The sequence below is a fragment of the Pipistrellus kuhlii genome, unplaced genomic scaffold, assembly GCF_014108245.1.
Source record: "Pipistrellus kuhlii isolate mPipKuh1 unplaced genomic scaffold, mPipKuh1.p scaffold_m20_p_3, whole genome shotgun sequence".
Classification (NCBI taxonomy): Eukaryota; Metazoa; Chordata; class Mammalia; order Chiroptera; family Vespertilionidae; genus Pipistrellus; species Pipistrellus kuhlii.
The window spans coordinates 14,458,985-14,476,395 of NW_023425529.1; the positions used below are offsets into that span (position 1 = coordinate 14,458,985).

At 37.3% G+C, this 17,411-nt stretch overlaps 1 protein-coding gene across 2 annotated transcripts in view; it reads left to right on the forward strand.

Annotated features, from left to right (window-relative positions):
- The window catches only part of LOC118730649 (uncharacterized protein C3orf20 homolog), a 62,845-nt gene extending 45,700 nt beyond the window's left edge, over positions 1–17,145 (forward strand). For both annotated transcript variants that reach the window (XM_036458705.2, XM_045587650.1), the window contains 3 exons: positions 179–295; positions 12,470–12,612; positions 16,969–17,145. In XM_036458705.2, the coding sequence (XP_036314598.2) occupies positions 179–295; positions 12,470–12,612; positions 16,969–17,014 (306 nt within the window). In that variant the 3' untranslated portion in view covers positions 17,015–17,145. The remainder of the gene's footprint in view (positions 1–178; positions 296–12,469; positions 12,613–16,968) is intronic.
- The last annotated feature ends 266 nt before the right edge of the window (positions 17,146–17,411 follow it).

Consider the following 17,411-nt stretch of genomic DNA (forward strand, 5'->3'; position numbering starts at 1 on the left):
GTCCACTGGCGTTGGCAATACAAAGGCTATGAGGAGCTTATGAAGGCATTTCTAATGGAGCGGTGGGAATGGAGTGGAATTATTGGTTCAGAGATACAAATACTGCTGAATAGAACAAAAGGTTGGTTACCTGGAATATAATGTCCTTACCACTTTTTTTTTTTTTTTTTTTTTAAAGAGTCGTTTGGATTCCTTTCGACTTCTCAAATACAACATAATCTCTGCATCTAAATTTACAGGCAGCAATTATCCACTTCTGGTTCAAAGGCACAATGTCATTCCAGGAATTTTTTTGGTAGGTGCTTTGAGATATATGACCCTTTTAACCGACTGTTGTGTATGATGCTTGCATGGCTTACAGATTATTCACAGAGTGCACAGAAGGCTAGAGAGAATGCGGAAATAGGCCATCTCAAATCACAACCTTCTGTGGTACCCCCTTGACTAGAGGTCTTCTTATAAATGCAGGTCTTCTTATAACTATTAGATTATCTGTATGGCCAATCACTCTAATGAAGTTAAAAATTAGATACTCTATTAACACGGAGGTGGCCAAAGAATTCACCCTGTGAATTAATATGGGATTGTAAGTGCTAATTTTTAATTCTTGTGTTTAAGAAGCTTATAATCTAATTAAGGAGATAAGATGTAGAAGATCCATAATTTAAGACTAAATACATAGACAATAATAGTGTGGTGATTGCTAGGGGGCACATGGGTTTGGAAGGTGGAGGAGGGTATACAGAGGTTTATTGGTGATAGATGGGGACTTGACTTGGGGTGGTGAACACACAACACAATATACAGATGTTGTGTTATAGAGTTCAACACTTGAAATCTGTATGGTTTTCTTAACCAATATCACCCCAATAAATTTAATAAAAAGGTAAAAACGACTGAATAGAGTAACTACCATAAATGAGATAGCCTAATCTGATAGAGAAAGCATGAACTTTGAAAACAGACTTTAGTTCAAACCTTGGTTCTACTACTTTCTTTGCTATGTGACCATGGCCATATTACTAAGCCTCTCTGGGCTTGATTGCTCCCTTACAAAAGGGGAAATGATAACCGATTTATAAAATTATAAAAATTTAGTGAGATAGTGTGCATGAAGCACTTATTTCAATTCTTGGCATCTCATGAGCATTTAATAAATGTTAATTTCCTTCCACCAATTTTTCTATTTAATAAATGTTTGTTGAATGACTGCTCGGTGCCTAGCACAGTACTGGGTACCAAGGATACAAAAATAAAAAAGCTATAGTCTTTCCTGACAAGGAACTTCTAGTCCAATGGGGAGACTGCAACCTGAGACTTCTTGTAATATGTGAGCTGGGCTCTAAAGATGGGAGGGATTTTGAAAGAGGAAAGAAGAAGAAGGAGAAAGAAATTTCAGGGAGAAGGGAATATTATTAGTAAAAGGGAAGGTTTGGAGCACAAGTACCTGGAGACTTGGTTTTTAGTTCTACACCACTCTAACCTGCTGTATGTGTTTGGGTTACCTCAACTGGAAGAGGAAAGGACTGGATTAGACCACAGTTCCCAATCCTGACTGATGCCTTAGGTGCATGAAAAAAAAAATGAAAAAAAAAGATTTCTGGGCCTCACACTAGAACAATTAAATCAGAATTTCTAAGGGTGAGACCCAGCATTTTCTCTTAAAATTTTTTTTAATGTTTTAATTGACTCTTATTTTATTTATTTATTTATTTATGTATTTATTTATTTATTTATTTTAGAGTGAAAGGAAAGAGGAGAGAGAGAGAGAGAGAGAGAGAGAGAGAGAGAGAGAGAGAGAGAGAGAGAGAGAGAGAGAGAAACCATCCATCAGGGATCAAACTTGCAACCTGGGTATGTACCCTGACTGGGAATCGAACAGATGATCTTTTGACCCTTTGGTATGAGGATGAGTCCTAACCAACTGAGCCACACTGGCCAGGTCCCAGGATCCTCTTTACATCAACTTTATGATGATATATTTCACATGCAATATAATGCACTTACTTATATAAGTGTACAATTCCAATGACTTGACAAATGTGTACACTGGTGTAACTACCTTTACAATCAAGATGGAAAATTTTACCATCACCCCAGAGGTTTCCTTTGGCCCTTTAGCTATAAGACCTTCCAACCTTATCCCCAGATGATCACTTTTCTACTTTCTGTCACTACAGATCTAGAATTTCACCTAAAAGATTCATACCGTAGTATTCCTTTATCTGGCTTCTTGGGATATCAGTGTTTTTTATAATGTTCCCTGATTCATTTTAATGAGAAGCAATGGGCTAGATGGCCTCTCAGGACCCTTCCGGTTTTATTTATTTATTTAAAAATATATATATTTTATTGATTTTGTACTGAGAGGAAGGGAGAGAGATAGAGAGTCATCGATCAGCTGCCTCTTGCACACCCCCTACTGGGGATATGGCGGATATGCCCTTGACCGGAATTGAACCCAGGATCTTTTAGTCCCCAAGCCGATGCTCTATCCATTGAGCCAAACCGGTTTTGGCCCCTTCTGGTTTTAAAAATGTCATGATTTTATCTGCTAGTCTAGAGGTACTTTATTAAAGTTGCTTTTTAGGAATAACAAGTCCTACTGCTATAATTTGATAATGCGAACACTAATATTTATGGAACTTTTTCCTCTGTGGCCAGATTCTATGCTAAATTATTCAAATGTTTGTGTGTTGTTGTTTTTTTAATCTAAATCCCCACAACCCAGGAGGTACTGATATTATCCCTGAAGATAAAGGTGAAAACTGACACTAGAGAGATTAAGTAACCTGTGGGAGGTCAAGAAGCTGGCAAGCAGTGGGGTCAGCGTTTGAACTCAGATTTTCTCACCTTAAGCAGAGACTTTGCTTTTAATCATGAGATTTTACAAGAACGCCTATAAAGAGAAGTCTCAGCTTCCACTGCTGCAGACATTCTTAAGAAGTCTAAAGTGATAACTAGACGCTCAGGTTCCTTGTCGATGAGTTCCAGATTGTCTGAAAGGGACGTTTAGCATGAAAGGCAAAGAGCCTCTTATCTTAATATAAAAAGTAAACTGTTTATTCCAAGTGTCAAGTGCCATTTAGACAAGAAAAAAGAGACTCTGCACAAAGGAAATGGGGCAGAGGCTAGACCTATGCATGTCCTTTGAGAAACACACTAAGCAGCAAGCAAGGGTAACTCATCCACTGGTGTCACTAGAGTAAACCGAGTACCTTCCTCAGAATTCAATCCGATTACACACAAAAATCTATTTTCAGTCTTTAAAATACACATCCCTGTCCCTCTGAACAATGGACAATGAGTCTTATTCTGTGGTAAGGAAGTCTCCCCACAGTACCTGGCCTGCGATCAAATACCACCCTGCTCCTGCAGGCCTGTTTGATGCTGTGAGTCTTGGCAGACTCGCTTGGCTGGTTTGTAGTATGCGCTTCCTATAAATTTACTGATGGTGAAAAAAGAAAAGAGAAAAAGAAAGGATCAGCCCAGTGGAAGCATGTGAGTGTTTGTCCTCCTTACACAGAGCTCATCTGTGATATCCAAATCAAAGGCTTGTCAGCTGAGATCCTCTGCATTTCTTGTTAGAGAATATTAAACATTTGTGATCACCTAAGATAAACAGGCTCCTATTCAAACCCTGGCTGTCTGTGTCTGGCTGTCAAGCCAAGGGCAATGCCAAGGCCTCAACCTGCCTAGTTGTCTGTCCACTGGGTGACAGTGTTGATCTGTTCAAAATAGTAAATGTGTTTTGTCTCTGGGCCAGAAAATTCCGGGAAACACTGCACCAAATGGCATTCTCTGGGCCTTGGGGACCGCCCTGCCTTTCTTCCTGGAGCAAGGCAGGGTGGTTCTGTTTTCTTAACTTGCAAGGGAAAATGTTGGTGAATTGTTCCGATGTCACCATGTTGGGCTGGATTTCTCTGGGCAGAGCAGTACAGGGAATGGATGTGATTGTCCACAAGTGTGCCTGCATTTTTCTGGTAATTTAACAAAGGCAAAACGTTTGCAAAGAACATGGTGAAAATTAAGTTGAAAATTTATTTCAGTTGCTTACTTTAATTTCTTTAGGTTGGATCGATTCTTTCACCAAGGAATTCACTTTTCTTTTTAAACTCTTACCTGAGGATATGTTGTTGTTTTCTAATTGATTTTACAGAGAGAGAAAGGGAGAGGAGAGAGGAACATCAATGCGAGAGATAAACATCAGTTGGTTGCCTCCTGTATGCAACCCAACCGAATCCACAACCTGGGCTAGTGTCCTGACTAGGAATCGAACCCTCGAACTTTGTGTACAGGACAACCTTCCAAACAACTGAGCCACACTGGCCAGGACACCATGATGTTTATTTTTATACAAATAGGCTAGTTTTGGGGATGTTCATTCAGGGCTCTGAAGAGAGGCAAGATTGACTTTGTGGAATGTTATTTACAAATTACTAGGCCATGATTTTACATTATTCTGTCTGTTCTAACATGATCTCTGTCTTCAAATAGAGAAAAATAAGAACAAATACTATAGTAAAATTCAATGTGACCAGTGGGATTATAGACCAGAAAGAGTTTGTCCACCTGGCACTAGTGGAGCCAAACATGAAACAGAACTACAGTAGAGAAATACTATTTTATTTATTTTTACTTTTAAATTTATTTTTGCAGTTTTGTAACCTTCTTTGACAATCAGTAGTTAGTTCTCATTCACAATAACTGTTTATAGATTTTTGGAAGTGGTGACAGGTACAGAGGTAACCAACATATATAAGATTGTTTGGGAAATATTTATCCTCATGTTTTCTGGACAACTGCACCCTAATACTGTATGGGACAGACAGTCCTTATTCCTTTGGCTCAGACAGCTTTGCTGAACCTGGTGTCAGTGCTGCATCTGCAGTCTCCATCTCCTTCATGACAGATTTCTGGATCTCTCTGAGTGCCCGAGGGGCACACTTCTTGAAATCCACTCCATGGATGTGCTTGTGGATGTTGATGGTGTGTTCTCTGGTCGTTGATGGCAAAATGGCCCTTCTTCTTGCTACCTTCTTTCGGGGGCCGGGGGGCGGGGGTGGGGGGAGGCATTTGCTGGGCCCAAGTTGGAAAGAAGTTGGCTGTTTTATTGATGAATGGCACCATCCAGGAGGACGGAGAACGGGAAGCTAATGCTCAAAACCCCAACTCCTCAATGGCATGTAGATTATAAAGGGCAAAATCACAAGACACTATGGGTTGGAGGGTCTGCGATTTTGCTGGGAGCTGATTGGTTAGAGGGGAGGTAAGGGTAATGAATCATCTCTGAGGTCTGTTCTGGGGCTTCTCTGTCCAGTCCCATGGGAAATAGGCACAAGCTTGTTACACCTTGGGGCTCAGGAGTGAAATGTAACTTAGATCAAAATGTTATCGTTAGCCTGGCAGAGGTCCCAGCTACTGTCTTCTGCTGCCTTGGTGGTTGCTGATTATTCAGGGGAAAGGCTAATTCTCTGAGGGGCATATGGAGGGAGGGATATGCTTTTTAAAGTCAAAATTTAAACCTTTATTTAACCAAAGCCCTAGGACCCTTGTTTTCAGGGGAAATGATGGAGATAGGTTGTGATAATGCAGTAGATGACAGGGCGTGATGAAACTAGACACATTCCCATTTTAAAAGGACAAACAAAAAATGAGTGAGTGACTCAAGAAGCTTTAAGAGGGTTGGTTTGGGCAATTTTTTGTTCTTCTGCACTCCCTCTTTCCAAAATAAAGAGGACAATGATTCAGAATATTGGGTCTTTGTTATATAATCAGTAATAAAGTCTTATTAATGTGGGACTCTGTTCCAAATTCTTTTAAGTCAGATGAAAGACTAACATAAGATTACCAATTTACCATGGTATTACCAATTTAACATAATATTACCAATTTATCCCAAACTTTTTTAGTATGTAAAGGTTTTTCTCCTTTGCTATATTTTATATTATGTAGCCTGACCTATTTGTGCTGATAAGTTAGCAGTTATATTTATTACACTTACCATAACAAAAGTTTATATATATATATATATATATATATATATATATATATATATATATTTTTTTTTTTTTTTAAATTTATTTTTTTATTTTTTTTTTTTAAAGGGAAAGGAGAGATAGAAACATCAATGATGAGATGAGAGAAAATCATTGATCAGCTGCCTCCTGCATGTCCCCCACTGGGGATTAAGCCTGCAACCCCAGGCATGTACCCTTGACTGGAATGTTACCTGGGACCCTTCAGTCTGCAGGCTGTATCCACTGAGCCAAACCAGCAAGGGCACAAAGGTTTTTTGTTTTTGTTTTTGTTTTCAATATTTAAAAATACACTAAAGCTGAAGTAGTATTTTCTTAGGCAGTTCTACTTGAATGCTGAGGTTAGAAATAACAAATAGGTTGTCTGGCAGCAGACAGATGGAACAGGCTCTCACTCCCTGGAACTCACAGTGACATTGAGAAACAAAAAACAAAAGACCATAAAAGCCAGAATGTGAAGCTGTGAGTGACTTCCCTCTGCTCTTGGGACACTTCAAGGCCTATCTGGTCCTTATCTACCACACCCAGCAAACTGTAACCACAAGCATTTGGATCTAAGTCTTTATTAGATATTAAATTTCTGTAGTGAACTCTTTCCTTCCAAACAGCTCATGGTTTTTTCCTTCGACACTGGATTTAACTCAAATTTAGTATAAATGACTAATAATAACTTCCATTAAAGAACCTGTTTTCATTTATAAAGCATTCATTATATTTCATTTTGTTGGAAATATTATAACAATTCCGTGAGGCCAAAGGTCAGTTACCTCTTCCTGACTGGGGAGGCTGAGTTTGAGAGGTGAAGTGGCTTACAAAGGTACGAAGCTAATCAATCTGGGGTTGAGTTAACAACTTCCAATCCTACACTCTTTCTACTGCATATCAGAAAATAAGGAGAGGGAATGTAAAGTGTTACCAACACTTTGGAAAAACAGTATGGTGGTTTCTAAAAAAAAGTTAAAAATAAATAGAATTATCATAAAACCCAGCAATTCCACTCCTGGTATATACCCAAAATAATTGAAAGCAGGGGCTGGAACAGATGTTTGTTTCATAGCAACATTATTCACAATACTAAACCACCCAAATATCCATCAATGGATGAATGGATAAACAAAATGTGGTATATACATACAGTGAAATATCCATTTGGCCTTAAAAAGGAATGAAACTCTAATACATGCTGTAACATGGATGGACCTTATAGACATGCTACGTGAAATAAGTGAGACACAAAACGACAAATACTGTATGATTCCACTCATGTTGAAGCTGGACAACCAATGGGTCCGAGTTGCCTCTCACTACTTGAGCCAATTAAGCAGAGACACGGGTGAATCGGGTATGAGTTTTTATTCCAACACTGCCAGCAGTACGGGAGAACTGCAGGTCATCCACAAAAACATAATCTGCAACCCCCCATAAGCCAGCTGCTTATATTGGGTATGACTAAAATCACACGGGGAAGTAGGAATTACAGGCATGGGGAAGTAGGCAATGCGGTTGGGGTGGGATTCCACTGTTTGGACAACAAGGTTGTTAATTTTAATGATATTAGATAGTTCTTGAATGAGAATGGACCACATTCCATGGTTGACTCCCAGGTCCCGGGGGCATACAACTCCCAGCCAGGTTAGAATGTCTTTTCTTTAATCAAAACAAGGCAATCCCTGTTAATAGAGCATTTTTAACATTTCATGTAACTATAGCTAGCCCCCAATATCCTATTTTAGCCCTAACAATGTGAATACTTAACATAGTCAAATTCATAGACAGAAAACAAAACAGTGGTTAGCAGGAGTTGGAGGAGGTGGGAATGTGGAGTTCTTGCTTCAAGAGTACACACAGAGCTTCAGTTGGTGATAATGAAAAAGTTTTGGAGATGGATGATGGCGATGGTTGCACAACAATGTAAATGTACTTAATGCCACTGAACTGTACACTTTAAAAAGACTAAAGTGATCGATTTAATTGTGTATATTTTACCACAATAACAACAATAAAAAAAGAAGTGGGGAGGCAGTGCAGGAAAGATATAAATACCTGACTTGTTGGGTGACCACAGATAATTAACCTTTCTAGTCTTCAATTTGTTTATCTGTAAAGTAAGGGGACTGGATTAGATGATGTTTAGGTACCTTCCAACTCTAACAGTTAACAGAAAAATGCATGTTCTGAGGAGGAATTCATTCAGGGTTTCTATTGGGGTTCCACCACAATGGTCCAACACTTATGGAAAAGGTACATCTTTGGACAAGTGGTAGAAAAACTGACATTTACTACACTTTTTAAAAACGAATGTTAAAGTTGCCAGGCTTATTAAAATGCAAGCCTGTGCCCTGGCTGGTGTGGCTTAGTTGGCTGGAGCATCGTTCTGTAAGCTGAAAGATTGTGAGTTGGATTCCTAGTCACAGCACATACCTAGGTTGTGGGTTTGAGCCCCAGTCTTGGTCCATATAGAAGACAACTGACGAATGTTTCTCTGTCATATCTATATTTCTCTCTCTCCCTTCTTCTGTTTCTAGATATCATCTGGTAAGGATTAAAATATATATATTTAATATATAAGTGATATGAGGATGTCTAGACAAAAGGTCTAGGTGCTTTCTGATTTAAAAAAAAAAAAAAAATCCAGGCACCAATTAGAGGCTAGAGAAACTACAGAATAAAGTTGGTGAAGCTAATTATCTCAAATTTTGTGGGTAAAAATCTCATACAAATATCGTTTATATTTTAAGTAAATAAACATTTTAACATGCAATTTCTAATTACAAATATTTATGATCTCAAGAATACAAGTCAACATTCCTTGGAACCATTACAAAAAAAAACCCCTTTGTATATCACCAGAAAGCTCTTTGCTCTTTGTAGCAAATAGCCTGAGAAACTCAACTATATCATAAGCAACCATGAAACCATGGAATGAGTATAAACTTTATGGTTGCTTATATGTAAATATTCATAATATTTTTTCTTAGAAGATACTTGTTTAATTTTGTTTGAATTAATTTTGTTCTCATTCCCTATATTTGGCTGCAGAACCCTTTTTCAGTATTACTCTTAATATTCCATAGATCTATTGATCCAAATAGCATATTATCTGGGCTTTTGCTTATAATCAGGAAGTATAGATGATTTTAATGGGTCTCTTCCAGTCCCAATCCCCTCTGTGGTTTGCTTCTATAATAATTTGTAGGCAGTATTGAATTAAAGAACACAGGACTTATAAGTTTTTCTCCTCACTAAAAACCAGAAAGGGAAATAATGAAATGTAAATAGGAACACTAATTATTTTGATCTGCATTATGAAGGGATCAAGACATTTAAGAGAATGTTTCCAGTTGAGCCTTCCCACCCTACCCCGGAATGCTGGCATTCCTCATTGTACCTCTCCACATATTCACTCTTTCCCACAGATCGGGAACTGTCCCTGTATGCTGGTGACACCTATGTCTCCAACACCAGTCCAGACTTCTCACTTGAGCCTGGGGCCCATAGACCCAAGTGCCTACTGGTGATTGGAGGTGATTAGAGATGGGGGCAACCAATCACCCCAATTATCTCATTTCCAGGTTCTGATTTTAGAGGTATATTTGAACAGGAGCCTTCAATAACTTCTGCTTGCATCCCTAAAGAAGTCTTATGAGAGACTCTGGGAGCAAAATCAGTACCTACCAAGGAAGTATGAAAATCTGGCTGAGATTGAAGATTCTTATCCTTTCTGGGAAAATTGTAGTAGTTCTGTGCTTTAAATGCTAGCCTAGTTAGTAGCCATTTTAAAAAATAAATGAGAGCATAAGCTTTGGAGTCCTAAACTTGAGTTTGCATCCCAGAACCTTTTCTTGTGGCTGGCCTCAATCTCCTCATCTGTAAACCGGGGAGAAAATCACCACTGTTGGGATGTTGTGAGGATTAAATGAGTTAGTATATCAACTGGACCTGAATTTAATGGCCAGATTTAATTTAATTGATCTGTTTGTTGTGAGAATGTGTCTTCAAATGAAAATGTTTGTTCAAATGAGAATGTGTATACAAAAACTATTGGTAAATCAACAAATATTGCATAAACTGTTCACATGTGGGTATAGAGTTCAGTGTTTAGGACTTTGACTAGTGAAGGTAGTGGTAAAGTATGGTGGTGGGATGGTGTGTGTGTGTGTGTGTGTGTGTGTGTGTGTGTGTGTGTATAGAAATGGTTTAATGGGTTCTATGCTGAGCCCCTGGTCTATTGTTTTTGGTATACCTGAGCCTTTCCCTCTCTCTTCAGTTTACCTTTTCCTAAATCAGTAATCCTTAAACCTATTGTCTACCTGTGGAGCTCTTTAGGAACTATAAACCTCATCTCCTGGAGATTCTCATTCAGTAGATCTGAGTCAACCCTAATTATCTATTTTTAAAAAGTATATATATATATAACTGATTTCAGAGAGGAGGAGGAAGAGAGAGAGAAACATCAATGATGAGAGAGGATCATTAGTCGGCTGCCTCCTGCATACCTCATACCGGAGATCAAACCCGGCTGGTGTGGCCCATTGGTTGAGCATAGATCCATGAACCAGATCTCGGTTCGATTTCCAGTCAGGGCACATGCCTGGGTTGCAGGCTTGATCCCCAGTAAAAGGATGTCAGGAAGCAGCCCATGTAGTAGGCAGCCAATCAATGATTCTCTCTCATCATTGATGTTTTTCTCTCACTCTCCCTCTCCCTTCCTCTCTGAAATCAATAAAACTATTAAAAAAAAAAAATCTGGGATCCTTTCTATAGACCACAAAACTTCATGTAATCTGGCCCTTGGCTTACTTCGCCTCCACTTGCCCGTTGGCTCCGGCGGGTCTAGCCTATTGGTTGTCCTCCCTCAGAGCCTTTATACACGGCACTCACTTTGCTGGTTTATTCTCTCACATAACCAGGTCTCTAGGTAAAGATCACCCCCTCAGTGGCCTGTTCTACCTAAAAGAGCATGTTTCACACTCCATTTCTTACCCTGCTTTACTTGGTGCATAGCAATCATCACTACTTAGTCTTGTATCCATCTACTGCACTGGGATGCAGAAATGAACAAAACGGGCAGAGTCCCAGCATCCCAGTGCCTAGAAAAATATCATAGTAGACTGTCAATAACTACAGGGCATGGCGAAAGTAGGTTTACAGTTGTTCATATGGAAAATACAATAATGAATAAATAATAATACAAGAATAAACTGTTTTAGCACTTACTTTTGCCATGCCTTGTACCGTTTGACTGAGTGACTAAACACTCACCTTTCTTTCCAACAGGAATGCCAACCCCCTCTTACTTTGCTTTGTCCCTTTCACTTATCAACCAAGTCTTTGTCCCAGCCTTTGATGGGGCCCCAAGCTTTTCTACAAGGCAGGAATTCACAAAAAAAGATAAATATTGGAGACCCAAAAGGAAGAGAATATCTTCTGAGATTCATACCTTTTCACATAACTAATTCACTGGATTCTGGCAACAGTCCTGAGGTGAAGTTGCTGTTTCCATTTTACCTACAAGGAAACAGGCTTCAAGGAGATCCCACAACTAAGGGGAGGAACTGAGATTTGAACCTGGGCTTCTTTGTTTTTTTGAACCCAGGTTTTTTTTACTCATAATCCAAAATGAGGAAAATGAAGTTCTTGTTGGCATCATTGGAATATATGCCTAGGTAGGTAGGGTAGAAATTTGTCTTCTCTTTGTTTTTCCATAAATGAGACTTTAGGATTGCTGGGAGAGAGAATCTTGGAGGTCTCAACATACCCCCTTTCTAGTCTCAACGGAAAGTTTTTGGCTGGATGCATAATGGGACATTTCATTAAAGTTAAGTGGTAAGTACTTTAGAGAGTAGTTAGAATCGCTTTGCTTTTATTTCGTCCTTAGGTCAATATTTGGTAATCATGACACTATCAGGTTCTGTTTGCTTGGTTTGAGTTGTTTGGTAAAAGTCTTTCAGTTCCACTCAGTTTAATTCCTGGAACAATGGTATAACTGGTGTGGTTTAAATATTTAATCTATCACCACAGTCAACCAGATAGTCAACAGAAAATATCTAGAAAAGAATATCTTTTCAGTTTACCAAGTGCTTTTGTAAAAAGATTCTTACATCAACTTCATTAGTAATAGGGAATTAAACTTTGGGCACAGTGGCATGGGGGAGAGTTTTAATATGCGAATAAAGGAACAGAGGAATTAACTGCCCAAGTAATTGACTTCTTAGAGGAAGCCGATAATGAAACTAAATTCGGACTAAGGGGATTATGCTGTTTGAAGTGATAATTAGGATTCCTGTGTGTTCTGTATGTGTGAATGTGTCCTATATGGTGACTTAGGAAAATAAGAAAAAACTGACAAAATGAATAGGAAAACACCTTTAAATAAATAGGACTAATTTTCATATGATGAGATTCTAAAAATGTTCTTTAAATTTTTACAGATGTACATCCAAGGAAAATTACTATTTGCCAACTTTGTTTTCAATGGTTATAGCACATCTGCTAAAGATCTTCATAAGCAAATTGAAAAAACAAGGGGTGATTATGAGATGGGATATTTCCTACCCAGTGACTTCAGAATCAGGTAGAGTAACACACACTTTCTATCTTACACTTTTAATTAGTAAATCCCAGACAAGGCCAATTGTCTGGGATTTACTTTTGCCTTTATGAGTATTTTTTTCTTGACCTCAAACTTATTTTTGCCTTTACAAGTATTTATTCCTTGCCTCAAATCTTTTCTGGAAAGAGGTAGTTTATTTTAAAAGTTCAGTTCCAGGAAGACCACTTTCTTTTTAACAAGTAAATATTGCCAAGACTGTTAAACTAAGCTTAGAGTCAAGCCAATAATTCCTTCAATTACATAGCACAGAGTATGACTTGATGGATGTTAACTTTCTTCTTCATTCTGTATGTCTTTTCTGTCAGGGAGGTCATCTAAGTCAACAAATATAACACAATGAGAATGTACCTAATGGCTGACAGTCACTCTAAAGGGTGAAAATGTAGCTTTTAAACTTAATCTGCTGCTTTCACTCTGATAAATTATCACGTGAGGCATGTAAATGACCAAACAAAATTTAGTCCAATGAATCCAGGGCTTTCTTAGACAACTGCTGTCCTCTATGAACAAATTCTGAAAAACAGTAATAGAAGAAAAATAGGGACAGAAGAAAGAAAGAATTTCACCTTTGGCTAATTCATGTTGCAAACACCAGAATAAAAAAGGTACACACGAAAAAAGATACAAAGTACAGATTTTATTAGGGTCTTCTTAAGCTTAGGAGGAACAAAAATAATACAGACATATACAAATCTACTATTGGGTTCTTATAAAGTATTTTAAAACAGCTGACAAAAATGCAATATAGTAAAATATGTAAATCTATAACAGAAAGTATTGTGTTAAAAATTATAATCTTAAGTCTTTAGGAAGGGTGAGTAGTTCTATATAAAACATAAGTAGTCAAAAAGTAAAAATTAAAATATCTCTGGAAGAATATTTTCAAATGATATTTAAAAAAAACAAAAACCTAACACCCCCAAAGTATGTGAAGTGAAGGCCAACTTTGGAAGCTTACTGGGTCAACAAGCCTGAACTCTGTAAGACAGTTCATAAATTTCACATTTGCAGGGTTCATATTTAATAATGTTAAAAGAGAGAGTGCAAAGGCCCCCAAACACTGGAAACACATTGTACATACACATAAGATGAGTTCACACACTTCTGACTATGTTAAGAAATACAGTTAAATATGCTCACAGGTCAGTGCATTGATACAAGATTACTGATGTTATCATACAACTTTTTTGTATTTATGTGAATACAAAAAGTCATAAAGTCTATAATTATCCATATATAAGGCTCACATATGTAATTCTACATAGTTCATTAGATAAAGATGAATGAGAATTAAACTATAAGTTAAAAGTAAATTTATCCTATCTAATAAAGAGGGAATATGCTAATTGACCCTCACATCATCACAAAGATAGTAGCGCCCATAACCACAAGAGAGAAGCGTCCCGTCATCTCAGCCTCCCAGCCCCCCAGGGCCAGCCTAAGGTGCAGGCAAGCCTCGGATGGTGGCTCAGGCAGTGGCAGCAGCAGAAGTGTGGTGGGGTGTCACCTTCCCCTGATGGCCGAGTTGCCCCCTACCCCTGAGGGCTCCCAGACTGTGAGAGGGGCCAGGCTGGGGTGAGGGACCACCTCCCCCCCCTCCCCCCCCACATCCAGTGCATGAATTCTCATGCATTGGGCCTCTAGTAAGACAATAAAAGCATTTAAATCACTTGGATTTAAAAGGAATCAAAATATAAAGATCATTCTATCCAGTCTATTTTATTAAAAGAAATATACACATAGTAACATGTATAGTGTTTTGATTTATGCAAACAGAGATACTGTGCAAAAAGGAAAACATTGGGAGAGAAGGGTGGGGGAAAAAAAAAATATATATATATATGATTTACCAGGCAGAAAATAATAGATTAATAGATTTTATGGGATGAAGCATCTCTGTAATGAATATAGTATACAACTAATTGTACAGTTGAGTTCTTCAGTATTTTAAAGGATAACTATTGACCTAATTTTTCTGGTATGACCAGGCTTGGAGAAATAATACATTTTTTAGCTCCTTTCACATGTGGAGTCCCTGATTAGTCAGCAATTATTTCAAAAAGGGTTTAAACCTATAGAAATGCCAGTATTATCCAAAGTATACATTTTCAATGTGTATTATGACCATTTGAATTTGGGGTCATTTCAATCCTTTTCTGATATTCTGTCTTCCAAATAAAAAAATATATATATATGTGGCTATAGCAATGTCAAAGTTTTAATGTAAGACCATGTAATGAGTCAACAAGGTCAGAATATTTTAAAAATCCAGAGTAACAGGGAATGAAAAATCAATAAACATACTATTTGACAAAAAACCTTTGTAAAATGTGAGGTATTAGCCCATTTCCACTCTATCACCCTAGCTTGTTTTCACCAATGACAGCAGATTCTGCAATGTAGCCAACAATGTGTCCCACAAAGGATGGTGTATCTACAAATGATGCTAAGTATCTTCCCAGATCTGAACCTGAAAAAGCGAGTTCAAAGCAATGGTGGTAGATTCAAAAGAGTAAAAGAAAAAGGCAGTCTCCAAAAGTGAGAGCTTAAAATTACTAGCACTGGAGCCAGAGGCAAAGACCAATGCCTTTCAGAAACTATGAACAATTAGTTAAACGAGACTGATATTGAGTAGAAACTCTGAGAAAAACAAAAACAAGTAACTAATTTGGGAGAGAATGTCTTTGGGTGGCAAAGTTGCTTAACCTAAAAATAGAGATCCAATAATAAAAGCTACAAGTACAGTTTTCCTCATTGGCAAATATTAACAATATATTACATATCACTGTTTTATTGTGATAAATTACTATGTCAATGTCTAGTAATGCTTTATCTTGTTATCCACTCCCATCCTTCTAATTTTAGAAGGATCAACCAATCAATTCTTGCTAAAATGTGGGCACACATACAAAAAAGTGAGTCCTGATGGATGAAGGATGTCTCATTAACCTCAGGTTATCTTCAGTCTTCATACTCTTGATGGTCCAGGAATGATGCGCGAGTTTAGGTTGGTTCTAGGATAGGCCCAGGGGCCTGGTTTGATCTGGGATCCCTGGGACCATACCTAGAACAAACCCAAACAAAACCAAACTCCTTGGGAGTGTTTTCAGCTCAGACGTCTAGGCTTTTCACTCATGTGGACCTTCAGGGCTGTCTGAGGACCACATGCCAACCTTTTAAGGAATAGGTGTAATAGTTCTGGAGCTTTCTGCATGTTGCCATTTTTAAAAGCTTTATCACTTTTATTATGTGAATCAGAATATTACTCCTGTGCCGGAGTGAGCATTATTGAAGTCATAGTATGAACAGAAGGTACTACAGGTTGGTATAATATAAGTGCAGAAAATACTTTGATTAAAGAAGTGGGAGTTAATTTAAAACTTACTTGGGAGTGAAAAAGATATTATAAAATAAACTCATAGTACTAGATTTTGAGAAACTTTAAGATACAAACATGAGAGGAAATATCTATTTCTATAATATTTCACAGAATATACTCACTTTTAAAGTGCAATTAGAAGTACACACAAGTTAAACATTGTCCTATTGCAATAACATGTTTGGTATGTGCCAGATGAAAATCAGTAAATGGGAATGAAATAAACAAATTTAACTGCTGACAGTTAACATATTTTAAAATATAGCATTAAAAATATAATTTGCACTTTAATTCATCACACATTTTAGGATATTCATAAAATCAACTCATTCATGTTAAATGTTTGTATATGTGGATCTTGTAGAGCCACTTTTATCCCATAACAATACTCAAAGAGAACTTTTCTCCTTGTACCACCAAACTGAGTTTGGCATCATGATCATCTATTCTGTAATAGCAGTCTCAATTCAAGAAACTTTTTGGATTATCTGTTTTTTAAATAACTGTTGTGTCATAATTCCCTTCCAATAGCATGGATAATGGAAAGCTGACTATGGGGTATGGCCATAAAATAAGCAGACTGATTTTAACATATTATTACTAAAACACAACCGGCCTGTTGGTAAAACTAAGTTTTAGATGCTAGAATATCCCCTTCTAGACAGATTTGAATTTTACTTACAAACATTATAACATGCACATTTCATATTTATTTTTCATTCGAGAGAAAAATTATCATGCTTGATTATTTAACACATTAAATAATAACTTAAACATGCAAAATATAGAATGACAGTGGGAATTTAGTCATTCAAATATCTGTAAGTATCATTGTAACATTGATAACTTTTAGCAAGCTTTTAACATACAATCAATTGAATGAAAATAAAGATAATGTCTTATGTGATATCAATAATAAAAGTTTTCTTATTTTCCAGGGATCAACCTACTTCATGTTTTGGAAATTCAGATATACTTCTCTAAAAATAAAACATTACAAAACAACCTCACCAAAGAAATTCCTAACAGCATATGATATCCAGATCAAAGAGAAAGTACTGTAGAAAATGCTAATTTGAATGGACTGGTTTTAATAGGAATAAAAATATCAGAGGGTAAAAATACAGAGAAGGTAAAGTATAAAAACAAAATGGCTCCTTTTGTACAATGAAAGCCCTTCTACTTGGAGAGCAGGTACTGATTATAACTTCACTTATTTTCAGGATAGAAATTAAATAGGTACTAAAGTAATAGATGTTACCAAATTCATGCATTTAGTATAATCCATTTTTTTGGATCTTTACTGAGTCAATTTACTCTTATTTCCCACATTATTCTAGCAGTCTTAGCCACCTTGTTTTCAAAACCAAGCAGAGTAGAA